The sequence below is a fragment of the Apiotrichum porosum genome (assembly GCF_003942205.1).
Source record: "Apiotrichum porosum strain DSM 27194 chromosome Unknown scaffold_10, whole genome shotgun sequence".
NCBI lineage: Eukaryota > Fungi > Basidiomycota > Tremellomycetes > Trichosporonales > Trichosporonaceae > Apiotrichum > Apiotrichum porosum.
Window position 1 is genome coordinate 30864 of NW_021167117.1, and position 14233 is coordinate 45096.

General features: G+C 59.9%; 6 protein-coding genes across 6 annotated transcripts; 3 read left to right on the top strand and 3 right to left on the bottom strand.

The window, feature by feature from the left end:
- Nucleotides 1–614: 614 nt before the first annotated feature.
- Nucleotides 615–2498, bottom strand: CYN1 (Cyanate hydratase; the record flags this gene model as incomplete). Its single annotated transcript, XM_028616953.1, has 5 exons — nucleotides 615–647; nucleotides 787–857; nucleotides 1653–1679; nucleotides 1741–1816; nucleotides 2217–2498. The coding sequence occupies 5 exons, from the start codon at nucleotides 2496–2498 to the stop codon at nucleotides 615–617; spliced, it is 489 nt and encodes a 162-aa protein (XP_028474260.1).
- A 464-nt stretch (nucleotides 2499–2962) lies between these two features.
- On the top strand, nucleotides 2963–4600 carry EHS24_001152 (uncharacterized protein; the record flags this gene model as incomplete). Its single annotated transcript, XM_028616954.1, has 3 exons — nucleotides 2963–3122; nucleotides 3177–3301; nucleotides 3353–4600. The coding sequence occupies 3 exons, from the start codon at nucleotides 2963–2965 to the stop codon at nucleotides 4598–4600; spliced, it is 1533 nt and encodes a 510-aa protein (XP_028474261.1).
- Nucleotides 4601–4962: 362 nt separating this feature from the next.
- EHS24_001153 (uncharacterized protein) lies at nucleotides 4963–6062 on the top strand (the record flags this gene model as incomplete). The annotated part of the gene is made up of 5 exons (XM_028616955.1): nucleotides 4963–5024; nucleotides 5183–5317; nucleotides 5495–5579; nucleotides 5648–5985; nucleotides 6044–6062. The coding sequence occupies 5 exons, from the start codon at nucleotides 4963–4965 to the stop codon at nucleotides 6060–6062; spliced, it is 639 nt and encodes a 212-aa protein (XP_028474262.1).
- Nucleotides 6063–6151: 89 nt separating this feature from the next.
- On the bottom strand, nucleotides 6152–7195 carry EHS24_001154 (uncharacterized protein; the record flags this gene model as incomplete). The annotated part of the gene is made up of 6 exons (XM_028616956.1): nucleotides 6152–6158; nucleotides 6270–6363; nucleotides 6415–6466; nucleotides 6565–6994; nucleotides 7072–7129; nucleotides 7168–7195. The coding sequence occupies 6 exons, from the start codon at nucleotides 7193–7195 to the stop codon at nucleotides 6152–6154; spliced, it is 669 nt and encodes a 222-aa protein (XP_028474263.1).
- Nucleotides 7196–7453: 258 nt separating this feature from the next.
- Nucleotides 7454–7980, top strand: EHS24_001155 (uncharacterized protein; the record flags this gene model as incomplete). Its single annotated transcript, XM_028616957.1, has 3 exons — nucleotides 7454–7591; nucleotides 7814–7914; nucleotides 7962–7980. The coding sequence occupies 3 exons, from the start codon at nucleotides 7454–7456 to the stop codon at nucleotides 7978–7980; spliced, it is 258 nt and encodes an 85-aa protein (XP_028474264.1).
- A 2346-nt stretch (nucleotides 7981–10326) lies between these two features.
- SSZ1 (regulator protein) lies at nucleotides 10327–12567 on the bottom strand (the record flags this gene model as incomplete). The annotated part of the gene is made up of 3 exons (XM_028616958.1): nucleotides 10327–11970; nucleotides 12028–12175; nucleotides 12500–12567. 3 exons carry the CDS (start codon nucleotides 12565–12567, stop codon nucleotides 10327–10329), a joined length of 1860 nt encoding a protein of 619 aa, XP_028474265.1.
- Between the last annotated feature and the right edge of the window lie 1666 nt (nucleotides 12568–14233).

Consider the following 14233-nt stretch of genomic DNA (forward strand, 5'->3'; position numbering starts at 1 on the left):
TGGAGTTGTGGTTGTTGATGGACGAGTGTGAAGGTGAGGGAGTGCAAGGCCGGGGGGAGAGGGGGGGTATAGCGCTACGAGAGAGATGAGGGATGGAGAGAGAGAGGAGCTGGAGGGTGTGGTGTGGGGGGGATGTGGAATGGACGAAGACGGTGTGTGTGCTGGTGGTGGGTGGGATGGCGGGGTGTGTGGGTGTGTGGGTGTCAGCGTGGAGGAAGCCGCCGCCCGCAGTGTGGAGGGTCAGAGAGGGTCTCCCGGGGGGCGGTGGTGGTCGTGGGTGGTCGTGGGTGCTGCCTGGGTGCTGCCTGCGTGCGATATGCGTGTGCTCTCTGGGCTGTCCGTTGCGCCATCTGCCCCCGTGTCTCCTCTCGCTCGTCCCAAAAGGCCCAAAAGGCTAGACCACCGCGGGGCTGTGCTGCAAAGGTCAGAGCCGTCTGCGCACACACGCGCGCACGCGCAGGATCCCCCCCCTCTCAGGCACAGCATGCAGTGGGATGACAAACGGAACCTATATTTGTGTCCATTCCCTATTCATTTGACCATTGCTTCCTTATTTCCTTATTTCCTTATTTCCTAATCCCCCGGCATACTCTCTCTCGCTCTCTCTCTCTCTCTCACCACTCTTCCGGGCTAGAGTATGGAAGGAACTGCGGGGGGGTCAGTCAGCTGGCCACAAGCCCATGTTCGTCTCCACATTCCTTCCCATCGACTTCTCTCTTCCGACCAGCCAGTACACCAATAGCCTCCCCCCCACACAATCACGCTCTCTTCTTCCCCCGCACTCACCTTGCCGTCCAGCGTGATCACAACACGGTCGCCCTTGGGGTCCGCCTTGCGTTCAACAGACGTGCGGAAACCTTTTTGGGCGTCGGTGTTCCAGCGTCCAACAGAGTCAGAAAAAAAAGCAGTGCGGTGCAGACACGGGTACACGGGTGTATGATGTCGTGGTTGTAATAAGGGTAAATGTTGCGTACCACAAGTCGGGACCAGAGACGAGCAAGAGAGAGAGGAGAGAGGCACGGGAGTGGCAATAGAGCAACAAGGCAGCAGCAGAAGCAGCCCCCCAACGTACAGACGGGTCATGCAAGGAGACGTGTCAGACGCGGGTTGAGGTACAGCGGCACAGCGAGCGAGTGAGTGAGTGAGTGACCAGTCCAGTAGGCCAGTAGTGAGCCCAAGCAACAAGGACGCGTGGCGAGACGAGTGGTGGTGGTGGTGGGTGTGCGCGTATGCGGTGTTGTTGTTGCCAGGAACGTCGGCCATCGGAACGCAACGCGGGGTAATGGTATGAACGTAGTCGAGCGCGGCAGAGGTGAGAGGAGGGAGGGGGGGTTCCAAAGGGGTAAACGGCCATCAAGGGGAGGGGTGCGGTCCCGTAAAGTAAGAGATGTGGACCGTGTCAGCATATGCTAAAAGGAGGTCTGATGCGATGCAGTGGTCTGGTTGGAGCAGACCCGGGGGGGCGATGCGACACCAAAACAAACCATTCCGTGGCTCACATGCCACCGACACCAGGGGCAGGTCCGTCCACCCGCCCATTGCGGCATCTAGCGGCTCTGGCAGCTCTGGTCACAACGGTTCCTCGGAGACAAGAAACCTGCTCGATAGAACACGACTGTGGCAAGCTCACTCCACCCACTTGGACTACTCACCGATAGCACTCATGATCCCGTCGCCGACTGTTATTGAATACTCGTCAGCTCTCAGTGCCTAAGCCGTGTTGCCTCGGGTGCGACGTACACTTCTCGTAGATGAGTGCCTTGTAAGAGTATCCGTACACCACCAGGACCTCGTAGAGGCGGTACAGGACGGGATCCTGGCGTCGTGTCAGCAACGAATCACCCAGGACACATTCTGTAGCACAGAGCGTCACGAGCGCGAGCGCTCGTGTTCACACCAATGTGTTTAGAGGCTATCCTCGGACCAAGGGATCACTCGCGTCCGCATCCGAGGATGCCGGACGCCCGACATCGATCGAGACGCGTGATGCTCAACGGGCGGGCATGGCCGCTGTATTGTAATGACAACAAGGGACGGATCAAGAGCCGATGGAAGTTGGGGGAGAGCATCGTCTGTGGTTCCGACGGTACAAGTACGGTGCACGGAGTTTCCGGTTCGTTGCACTGTAGTGTACTCGGCGACAGCCAACCGCGGGAACCCGCTCGCCCGCACACCGCCGGGCACACGCAGACGTGCAGCGATACCACACTACTCACCTTGGGCGGCCACTCCCAGTTCTGCCCGCGGACAATCATCCCGTCCACGCCCAGGCTGCCAGGTCCTTTACCCGCCAGCCCCTTGACGGCCACTTCGTCCTTGAGGCCAATCTCTGTCGCAATCTTGGCCGCCGTCTCCGCGTCCGTCACGGCGTTGCCAAAGAACAGGGCCGCAGTCCACACTTCAGGCTTGCCGATGGCAGCCGCAATCTCCGCAAACGTCTTGCCGCTGGCCTGCTTGGCCTCCATGAGGGTCTGGCAGTGGGGAGCAAGAGAAGCCATGGTGGGGTGAGAGGGATGTGAGCTGTGGTTTGAGGTGAATCGTAGAGTAATGTGGGGAGAGAGAGAGAGCTTGTTAGAGTGCACAAAAGTGGGCGTGTGAATGACGTTGGGCTTTAGGAGGACCCCGATGGTCTCGTGATGGACCTGCTGCGGTGGTGGTTGCTATCGCATTATCGAAGCCTCCCTCCAAGATGGTACATGTGGGTCAAAGAAGACCGAACTCCGATAGCCCGGACCGTCAACAACGAGGGCAGCGACGTGTAAATCACGTGATAGGCACGTGTTGCTCACGTGATATACACGTGTAAATGGTCCCGTGGCTCTACGTGGCTGTGTCTGATAACGCTGCGCGCCCTGTTGGAAGCCACGTTGGAAGTCTAAAGAACGCCGTCAACAACAACCTATACCCATCCCGTTCGCTCTTGGCTTGTGGTTGACACAACTGCCATCTATCCCACACCACCATGAGGGTCAGTCCTCTCCTTTCTCTCCCCATTACCATCCTTCTGGCGGTCCAGACCCTCGCCCAGGGCCGTACAGCCAAGGAGGCCGCTGCGGACGGCAACAGGCTGCTTGCCGAGGGCGCGTACTCGGACGCCGCGCGCGCTTATGGCGAGGCGATTGGTGAGTGACCTCAAGCACACCCGTGCAAGGCGGTTGGAGCTGACGAGATTACAGACGCCGACCCAACTTCTTATATCAACCACTACAAGCGCGCCACGGCGTACCTCTCGCTTGGTCGCCATGCGGCTGCTCTCGAAGACTTTGACGCCATCCTGAAGTTGAACCCAGGCTTTGTGCAGGTGTGTATCACAGCTACTAGCGGCCCGTGACCATGTACTGACGCCAAATAGGCCCATTTCCAGAAGGCGAAGGTTCTCGCCAAGGAGGGCGAGTTCTCCGAGGCATCGGACGAGCTGGCCGCCTTCGCGAAGACCAAAACGGACTCCGAGGCAGACGAGCTTGCTCGTCTGGTCATCTCGGCGGACGTCGCAAAGACGGCCGCGCGTGATGCCGCCAAGGATGGCAAGTGGGGCGAGTGCGTCGCGCACGCTACCAAGGCCATTGAGGTTGGGCCCAACTCGGGCGAACTGCGCGAACTGCGCGCGACTTGCAACACGGAGCTGGGCGAGGCCGAGTCAGCATACGCCGACCTCAGTCGTCTGGCGATGCTGCGTCCCTCGTCGGAAGACCTCCGCCTCCGCCTTGCCAACCTAGGCTATTACCTCTTGGACACCACCATCGCGCTCAACGAGATCAAGAAGTGCCTCCACTACGACCCCGAATCCAAGGCGTGCAAGAAGATGCACAAGCTCCTTCGTTCCCTCGACCGCGACACTGTCAAGGCCCGCAACTTTATCGACGGCGGCAACCCTCGCAAGGGCCTGACCATCCTGCGCGGCGAGGGCGGCGTGCTCGAGCGCTTTGACGCGGCCATGACCGACGCCGAGGCCGCCGGACAGCTGCCACCTCAGTTCTCCGCGTCCACCAAGAGCAAGACCCGCCTGGACCTGTACACGCTCGCGTGCCGCGCCGCTGTTGACTGCAACGACTTTGGACCCAAGTCGGCTGCCTTGTGCGACGCCGTCCTCGCCCTGGACCCCGACAACGAGCACGCCCTCGTGTTCCGCGGCGAACGCCTCCTGAAGGCCGAAAAGTGGGAGGAGGCCGTCAACGTCCTCCAAAAGGCGTTTGAGCAATCCGGCCGCTCTTCACAAGACATTGCCAACCGCATGCAAAAGGCCCAACGTCTCCTCAAGGTATCGAAGCAAAAGGACTACTACAAGGTCCTCGGTGTCTCCCGTGACGCCGACGAGCGCACCATTAAAAAGGCCTTCCGTAAAGCCGCCAAGACGAACCACCCTGACGTGGGCGGCAGCGAGGAGAAAATGGCACAGCTGAACGAAGCGTATGAGGTGCTGTCCGACTCGGAGCTGCGTGCGCGCTTCGACAACGGCGAGGACCCGAACGACCCGCAGGGCGGCGGACAGGGTGGCAACCCGTTCGCGCACCATGGCGGCATGCCCCACTTTTTCCAGCAAGGTGGATTCCCCGGTGGCTTCCCTGGCGGAGGCCAGAAGTTCCAGTTCCATCACGGATAGGCCTTTGTTCCACTTTCCGTCATGGAATCGGCTGTAATGAATAGCTCCATAGCATATTTGCATGTTACATGTATATACCAAGCTGCATGAACCCGTAAGTGATTCATTCCAGTGATCCAGTGGCTAGTGGCCAGTGACTTCTTCGGTGAATGAAGTTTGGGTGGGGGTACCGGTTCTGACTGTTCCGAGTGGAGGTGACAACGGTGAACCGGCGATTGAACGATGACGAAATAGGGTTGCTGAATCACACCTCTCTCCGCCTCGTTTCTGGCATCCCATTCTAGTTCGTTGCTCTTCTCGCATCACATCTCTCACTCTCACTCACTCACTCACTTACTCGCTCACACAAGCACCGCACCACCATGTCTCTTCCCCCCTCCCTCTCTTTCCTGCGTACCGGCTCGGGCGGCCAGGCGCTCGACGTGTGAGTTGAACGCGATGGCTGTGGCCGCGTGGTGTGGTGTGGGTCAAATGGCCGCTGGCCGCTGGCGATATCCAAGCTGCCGATCCGCCCATCCCCATCACCGTCTCGGCTGGCGGCATTGCTGATCACTGGTCACTGATGGTCACTGACGCGCACAGCTACCTCGAGCCGCTGTGCCCATTCTCGGCCAAGATGGCGCGCTCGCTCGCGGCCAACGTCGTGCCCCAGATCACCAAGGGCGGCAAGTACGAGGGCCAGGTCCAGCTCATTGTGCGCATCTACGCGCAGCCCTTGTGAGTGTGACAGAGGGAGGGATAGAGTGTACGGAATGGGATGGCCTGCGGCACTGTGTACTGCGGAGGCTGTGGGGAAGGCTTTGGGTGCAGGTCCACGGTCAACGAACGTGCTGCTGTGCGGGGAAGATGAGCGCAATCGCCGTGTGTCGAATGGCGGGACATGCTGACGGCTAGCCACTACTTTTCGGCATTCCCGTGTGAGGCCCTCTTGATCTTTGGTCAGGAGCACCCCGAGCTCTTCTGGGACTATCTTCTTGCGGTGAGTTGACCCCCCCCCCCCCCCCCCCCCCCACTATACCGGTGGGCTCCAACTGACACTGTCCTCAGGTGTTCGACGCCCAGGAGTCGTGGTTCAACAAGGAGGTTGCCGACAAGACGCCCTCGCAGTGCCAGCAGTACTTTGTCGACGTGGCGCTCACCGTCCTCGACAAGGCGGGCAAGCTCGCCCCGGGCCCCCGCTCCGCTGCCGCGGCGCCGTTCCTCGAGAAGCTCGCCGTCCACGACAAGGCCAACGGCGGCAGCACGGCCTTCCTCGACCTCAAGTACCTTGCGCGCGAGGGCCGCCAGAACGGTATCCACTTTACGCCGACGGTCCTCCTCAACGGCCTCGAGGACGGCTCCGTCTCGAGCTCGTTTGGCAAGGAAGAGTGGGACAAGTACCTAGCGTGAGTTTTTTGTCAGCTTTATGCTTTTTTCGGTTGAAGCTGACCCCGGCTTCCCCAGTGAGAAGCTTGGTGCGTGAAACAAGGCGAGAGCGTCAGCAGCGGGGCTAGTGGACTCCCAGGCCAACGACTAATCATGGCAGGTGCTCCTACCCGACTCGCGTCGTCGCTATAGACTTGGTTGTCCTCTTTTATGCAAATACATCAGAAATTCAGTCATCCAATAGGGCATCTGTGTGCCGGGCACGCCCGTGGCGCTCTCCCTCTCTCTCTCTAATTAGACAAACTAAAAGTCCTCAATGGTGCGGTCCAGGTCCGCCTTGAGGTGCTCCTTCATGCCAGGGGGGAGGATCGGCTCACCCTTGTCGTCGGCAATGTAGCCTGGTCTGTTAATGGGGCACCGGACGTCAACAGAAGTGAATGGACACTTACGGAAGGGCATCTCGATCGACTCGTGCTTGTTGAAGGTGATCGTGGGGAATTCCTGTAACGTCAGCACGTGGATGGTGACAGCTGGGCGGCGAAGGAGCGCCAAAGCTGTACATGGCCTGCTCGAGTTGAATACGGCCAGGCTCAACTCACCGAGTACTGGATCTTGTCCAGGGCAATGCCATCTTCAACCACACGCTTGGTGACAGCGACGGCAGTGTCAGTGGTCATCTGCACGGGGCCCAGGTGACGGCCGGGGAAGCCCAGACGGCGCAGCTCGCCGGTACGGTCGCGAGGTGGGTCGTCGCCGAGGATGCCGCCGTAGAGGAAGACGTCAAAGGCGTCGGCGTCCTCGGGAGCAATGACCGTCTCGGCACGCGGGTCGAGGAGGCACACGCGCTCAATGGGGATCGGGGGGCTGCACTTGGCCAGCATGTCCAGGACGGGCTGGGTGTGGGCGACGGCCTTGGAGCCCTCGGGGCGCGACGAGAGGTACGTCTTCAGTGGCGGGATCGAGGACGAGGACAGCGAGGTGAACTCGACAGTCGAGGAAGGGCCCACTTGCTGCAGCATGTGGGCGTACCTGCACGTCAGCATAAGAGGGCTTTCCGCACCCGAGGCTGCTGCAGGCCGCAGGTAAGTCGGTCAAGCTGGACGTACTCGAGGCGAACCCATTCGGGGAGGGTACGGGTCTCCTCGTCATCCTGCTCCATGTGCTCTGCTCGTCAGCGATATGGAAGAAACATGTGGTCGCACCGATCACGTATTTGAATCCCTTGGACATTGTTGATTGTTGTGCTGAAGAGGGAGAGATGAAGGAGTCGCTCGCCTCTTCATCGTCATGTTTCCTTTCTCCAGCAATTCCGAGATTTTGGAGAGACGCCTCCACCCGCCAAGCGGAACCAAATATATTCTCGCGAGTTGCCACCCAACAATCTCAAAAGCTTTCTTGGCCACAATAATAACAGCACGCCCCACACACCCACTCTCTCCCCCACCCCTCTCTCCAACCTCCTCATCCTCCTCGATCCGCTGCCTCGAGATGGCGCAGGGAAAGACCAAGGGCCTCAAGGCCAAGGTGGCCTCGGGCGGCCGGAAGAAGAGCGGTACCATGTCCAAGGGCAAGCGCGACATTCCTCCCAAGAATGTCCACCATGTGCGCGAGCGCCAGACCAAGAAGGTGAGTCTAGGTGGAGAGGGGGGTGGGGGCACGGGTACCAAGAGGTGATGCGAGTGGCATATTCCTGCTATTGTGTGGTCTGGTCTTGCCCCTCGTGTAGCTGGCGATACGGGGCATATCGCCCTCCCAACCGAGCTGCTGCACATCGCATCTTGCAGCAGTGTACCATCGCACCCTACCCCGTCCTTCCTTACACACTGACCACGCGCTTACCCCCCACAGCAACTCTCGTCCAGGATCAACAACAACATTGAGAAGCAGATGGTCAACGCCGCCAGCTCGGGCAAGCTCACCATCATGAAGAACAAGGGCGAACTCGAGGCGTGAGTACAGTTATCCGGCCCACAAACTTAACTGACGCATGTCACAGCGGCAAGGGCAAGAAGTAGACTTTTGTTGTACATGTAACCATGGACGCGTATTATATCGGACACGATGGATGGTGCGAGCGGCACCAGCGGCGTTGGCTGGAACATGACCGCGAATGTCTGGTAGGGTGGCGAGTGTGCCCGCTAACTCTCTGCCACTAAACGTGGTATCCATACTCACAAACGACCGCTGACCTATGCGAGGTTGTCGGTTAACGGGTACGAAAGGATATGACAACAGCTCACAGTGGCTTGTGTCCTTCTCTTGTCTCGAACATGCGGCGTGTCCTCGCTCAGAACCCTCGTGGGTCGGCTCGTATCAGCCCCCTACTGGCAACTCGTTCACAAGCTACGAACCATTTCAGTGGTCGCTTTTTTCCATCTTGCCTCCATTGCCAGCAATGAAACCTCATGAACAGGAAGGCTTCCCTAGAGCTCAGAGCCTACGATATTCTTGCCCCCGTCCCCTCCCCTTTGAGTATTTGGTCCCCTGCGCGTCTCGCCATACGCCACCCGGCCACCCGGCCACTTTGCCCTACCCCGCTGCAACCTGCACTTGCTTGTCCGACTTGCCCAACCTCGTCGTACCTTTGCAGCCGGCACAAGCCAGCCTGCAATCCTGCAATACTGCAATACTGCAAGCCCGCAAGCCCGCAAGCCTGTAGCCCCCACACGCTTACGTCGAGGACACGGCTCGTGCACGGTCGGCCGTCTCGTCCCCACCAGCCAAGACGTGCTCCCATCCTATTGACCCACTGATCATCGTCGTCCCGCCACAGCACAGACCACGTCGTAAAGCAACCATATGCGGGGTGTAACATGCAACTCTGTCCAAAACCCGTATGGCGATGCAGTCCTGCAACCCTGTTGCTTCTGCGCACAGGCAGTGGTGGCGATCGGATGTTGTGAAGTGACGGTGGCTGTTGCCACTCCGGTACGTGCCGGTGGTGCCGGTTGAGGTGGCGCGCCACGAAGAGGATTGGATCCCGCGATCTCGCAGAGTGGTCTGTCTAGGTTGGCTGGCAGGGCCTGCGATCCAGCGAGTCTGAACTGCCGTGCTACTACTGCCTACATCTCTACCTAGGGCTACTGAGTACACTGAGAGATCGTGACCCCAAAGGGATACAGCCATCCTGGTGACGTAGGCAGAGCAACGCCAACGTGTAACAGAAGGCTGAGTCCACATGGCCACAAATATCCGACCAGAGGCCAGAGGGTGTTTGATACGACGGCACTCGTGGCGACTCTCTCACGACGTTTTTGGCCTCACAATCAATGCACCACTGCATGCACCGGCCCACCGGTAACCATCCCATAGCGTGTCCACGCTAGGCAGCTCAACGCAAAGGCCATGACACCACACGGGCCACACGACTAGCCCCAGGCCAAGCCTGTACAGATGGAGTTCTTTGTCGTGGACATCCGGTCTGCATGAACGCCACTCCCCCACCTCCACACGCTTGGTCGCGAGCACCCACACCATGCGCCACAGGTAATCTCCCCCCCTCCCCCTTTGTCATCGCCTCCGCCGCCCCCAGTCGCAAGCCTCACCTTGTCCCCAGGGGTTACTTTTTTTTATTCAGACCGATCAGACAATGGCTTTCCCCTCGTGTCACGTCCGCAGACTAGGACACTACTGCTCTTCTAGTGTGGGTGGGGAGTCATTTCGAGACCCATCCGTAGGCTATTCCAAGAGATCTGAGAACACTGATCGAGGCCGTCCGTATATCCGTATGGGTATGTTGCCCATGTGTGTCGTGGCATGTGGCGGAGACCTAGCGAAACATACAGTTACCGTACAAGTGTTAACCGGAACAGAGAGGCTCGAGCGGCTCCCGGCAGCACCTGGGACTTTTGGCCTTTGGAGGACAAGACACCATACGTGGCTAGTCGCTGTGGCCGTTGACAGACAGTCCGTGACACATACACAGTCCCAAGCGTCACTCACAGCCAGCTGCGCGGACAGCTGCGCGCTGGCTGCGCTGCACGGCTCGACGCCTTGTCCCGGGTTGGAGGGTCGAGTTTGTGGGTTTTTTACAGCCCCCAATCCCCAACCCTCGCCCCGGGTGGCTCCCTGCGCTGCAACCCTGGTGTCTCCCTCACCGTGTACCCTCGTCACTGCCCAAAAAACCGGTTCACGCTTGCCCTGTCTCTCGGCCGCCGATGAGGGGTTATGCTGAGGATGAATCTCCCACGAGGTAGATCCGTTGAACTCTACTCTGTCTGGGATGTCTGATACTGGTCCACTCTGATTGACTGTGGGAAAAAGTAGCCGATTCGGCAATCATCGCCCACAGTCCCACAATCTCCAACAGCTCGTCTCCCTGCCCTATTCTATGCACTGCATGCGTGCCTCTAGTCTACTACTTAAACCTCGAAGCTGTCGACCTTGTCCTCGGCACCCTCGGCCCAGGCGGCAACCGAGACCTGGCCATTACGCTGGACAATGATCTCGAGGACAAGGTTCTTGCCCTCGGCGACGTCGACCTCGACGGCGCCAAGACGGGTGGTCTTGACAGAGACCGAGGTGCGGATCTCCTCGTCCTCGTCGTCCGAGTACTCGTCCTCGTCCTCGGCGGCGGCGGCCTTCTCCGACTCGGTCTTCTCGACCTTCTCGACCTTGATCTCGTCCTTGCCCTCCCAGATCTCGAGGGCGGTGACACCGCCGGCGACGGGGAACGACACCCTCCTGCGAGCAGGGAGGGGGGCGCCAACCTCGATGACCTTGGCGGCAAGGAGGTCGTCGGTGGCGCCGGGGATGACGACACCAATGGGGGCGGCGGTGGTGGGGAGGGGGTTGGCGGCGAGGGCGAGGACATCGTCAACCTTGAGCTTGGAGTCGAGGTTGGCGAGGTGGAGGGCCTGGAGGGCACAGCCGACAGCGATGACCTCGGAGGGGTCAAGGGCGGCGGTGATGGGGGTGGTAGGGGGGACAAGGAAGGAGAGGTGCTGCTGGAGACCGGGGAGGAGGGTCGACGAACCGGCAAGGAGGATCTCGTCGATCTGGGCGAGCTCGAGGCCGGCACCCTCCACGTACTCGCGGAGACGGGCGTCGACCTGGCGGTAGACAGTGCCGGCGAGCGAGTCGAAGCGGATACGGTTGATCGAGGTCGAAAGGTCGTAGCCGTCCTTGAGCGACTCGACGGCGCAGGTGGCGGGACCAGCCGAGGCCGAGAGCGAACGCTTGGTGTGGTCAATGGCAAGGCGGAGCTTGGCCTCGGCACGCTTGTCGGCGGCCGAAGCAGACTCGGAGCAAGGGAGCTCAAGAGCGACCTTGGTCTTCTTGGTGAACTCCTTGGCAAAGTGCTTGATAAGGAGGTTGTCAAACTCGCGGCCACCAAGCTTGTCGTCACGGCCCTTGTTCAGGACAGTGTACTCGCCGTCGGCAACGGAGATGACCGAGACGGCAAGCGAGGTCTCGCCCATGTCGAGGACGACAACCTTCTTGTCACGGGCCTCAGCCTCGCCGGCGGTGCCCTCCTCGGGCTGGCCAAGGAGACCACGCTCCTTGCGCTCCTCGGGCATGCCGGCACGGTAGCCGACAAGGACGGCAGCGCACTCGTCAAGGACCTGGATGACGTTGATGCCAGCGGCAGTGGCAGCGTCACGGAGAGCCTGGGTCTGGGCAGGGGTGAACCAGGTGGGGGCCGAGATGACACAGTGGGTGGGCTTGGTGCCGACAAAGTCGGTGGCCGAGGTGAAGAGGGTCTGGAGGAAGAGGGTGGTCACCTCGGGGGCAGTGAGGGTCTTCTTGGCAGCGGTAGGCTCAGCAGGGATGGGAGTAGCGTAGCCCGAGGGAGCAGCCGAGCGCGAGACGGGGGTAGGCGCAGCGGGAGGGGGAACCATAATGTCAACGGTGTAGGCAGGGATCTTGGACTCGGCAATGAGGGGAGCGGCAAGGATGGCAGTGTGGTCCACCTCGTCGTAGGTGTGGCCGAGGAGGTTGCGGAAGCCCATGATCGTGTTGTGGCCGTTCTTCACAAGCTGGGGCTTGGCACCGTTGCCGATGTACTGGAAAGCAAATGTCAGCTCACCTGCTCGTCTTGTCGGACGCGCTTGTTCACTCACGACCTGGTCCTCGACGTACGAGACGGCGCAAGCAATCTGGCGCTCGCCGTCCTCGTTGGCGATACAGGCGGCATGGCCCTCCTTGTCGATAACGGCGATCGACGCGAACGACTGGCCAAAGTTGATACCAAGAATAACAGGAGCCGACCTGGACAAATGTTAGTGACATGGGGATGGTGAGGACGAGAGGGGGGTGATGTGTCGAGGAAGGGAGAGGCACGCACATGTTGGACAAAATCAAGACACCTTTTTTAGGAAGAGGATAGTTTATAGATCAAAGAGAGAGAGATGAAGCTGCGCCAAGCTGTTGAGGAGGTGGCCGAGCTGCTGCAGTTCGTTTTGGTTTTGGTGTGGGGGGGTGTGACAGGTTTGGATCGCGGTCGTGTAATTTTCAGGCAGCCCGTTGGCAGATGAGGCGGCGGAAGTAAAAATCCCCCGGTTTAGCCACTGTGTTCTGCCCATTTGTAATCACCTTAGAACAGTCGCTTGTAATGCCAGGGTCGTGCAATACAATTGAGCGAGTAAGGCCTGTGTCGTCATTGTGTCTTTGCAAGGTCTCTCTATCTGCCTCTTGAATGGATGCGGGGGGCAACAGAGTGACGCTGCATGGTGTGTGGTATCGCCCCTCCAGGTAGCAACTTGTGCTATAGACGTGTTGAAAGGCTAGAGAGGAATAGCTTGGGGCAAGAAGAAACAGAGGAAGGCGGCAAGATGGACGGGAGGGAAGACACAGTGTCCAGTGTACCAGTCAACCACATCCACCACATTCATTTCGCTGCTGTCGTCGGCTCACCATCTTTCGGACACTGTGTCATTCCAACATACGATCAAACCTTGAGTCACCACCTCGTACCTCACAGCGACAATCCAGAAGTGACGGACACCCTCTCGAAAGTATCCTTATGGTGACCGCCCCGCCTGCGCACCCGCAGGCGACCCTGTTGGATGCTCTGGCTCCATCGTACGCACTTGCAACTGCGGTGACCTCGTTCCCTCCATCCAACGGACTTCGGTACTTCGATAAGAGTTCTGTACCACCTGCCACAGCATCGGCACGTGACCCATCAGACCCGTCCACCTCCGGCGCGCCGGCCGGTGCGCGGCCATGGTCATGAACCATTCCTCAACTGGCCGCGACGCAGGAGTGTACGGACTGTGACGACTGACAGGCAACCTGGCACGCTCACCGACATCCGGATTCCTGGAAAACGCCACCTGCGAAACGACGAGCCCCGGCCGCCGCTTCTCGTACGTCGGTCGCTCCCTCCTGCAGAGTCCGGCCAGTGTCTCCAGTCCAGTAGTCCTGCAGTCCTGCAGTCCTCTGGGTGGGGCACATGCGCGGTTCGCCTTGGCACCATGAATGCTGCAACTGGACCAAAAGAGCGAGCAGCCTCTCCTCCCCTCCTCCATCGCGACGATATCATTTCCTGCCCCCTCCCCAATTTCGCGAAACAGACCGCCATGTCTCGCGTCTCAGTGTTCCTGTTTCGACATTTCTCTTTTTTCGGAGTCGTCTATCGTTCCCTTCCGTTTGCGCATTTCTGTGCTTCTTCTGTCCCCTCTCTGCCCCCCCTTGTGTACGAGGATGAAAAGGTGGCACACGGCTGTGGGGGGGGGGATGTGAGGATCCTGTTGCAGGAGAGGATGCGCAAACCTGAACGATGGCTTCCCTTTGCGAGTGTGGGATGGACGCACGCGCGCGGGGTGGTGGGGGGGGTGCCAGGAGGGGGTTTTGGCTGGCTTTGTCCCTGTGGCTCGTGCGTACCAGGATCTCGTCTATCCACTACGCTCTACGCGTCTACGGTGAGGCGCCCGCTTGGCCGCTTGCACGCTTGCCTGCGCGCTAGAGCGTCGTCCTCACGCGCGCAGATGGCGCACACTCGGGCCCATGCACAAGCCCGCAGCCTGCTCTCACCACCCGACAGACAGGTAAAGCGCACGCGACGGGCGCGAGCACACACCGCAACGAGGCGTTCACCCTCCAGCGCCGCCGCCGCTGCCGCCGCCGCCGACCACTCCTGCTACTCTTGCACTCTCGACGTGCTACAGCTCATCGCGCATCGTTCTCTTGTTGACAACTGTGCTTTGTCTCTCCCACATTACCCACTCCCAATCGCTCATCGTCTCGACTCTGTTGTACCCCCCCCCCCCCCCCCCCCCCCCCCGTGCTTTTGTGCCCTCCCCCCTATCATCTCTCCTCGCTCGA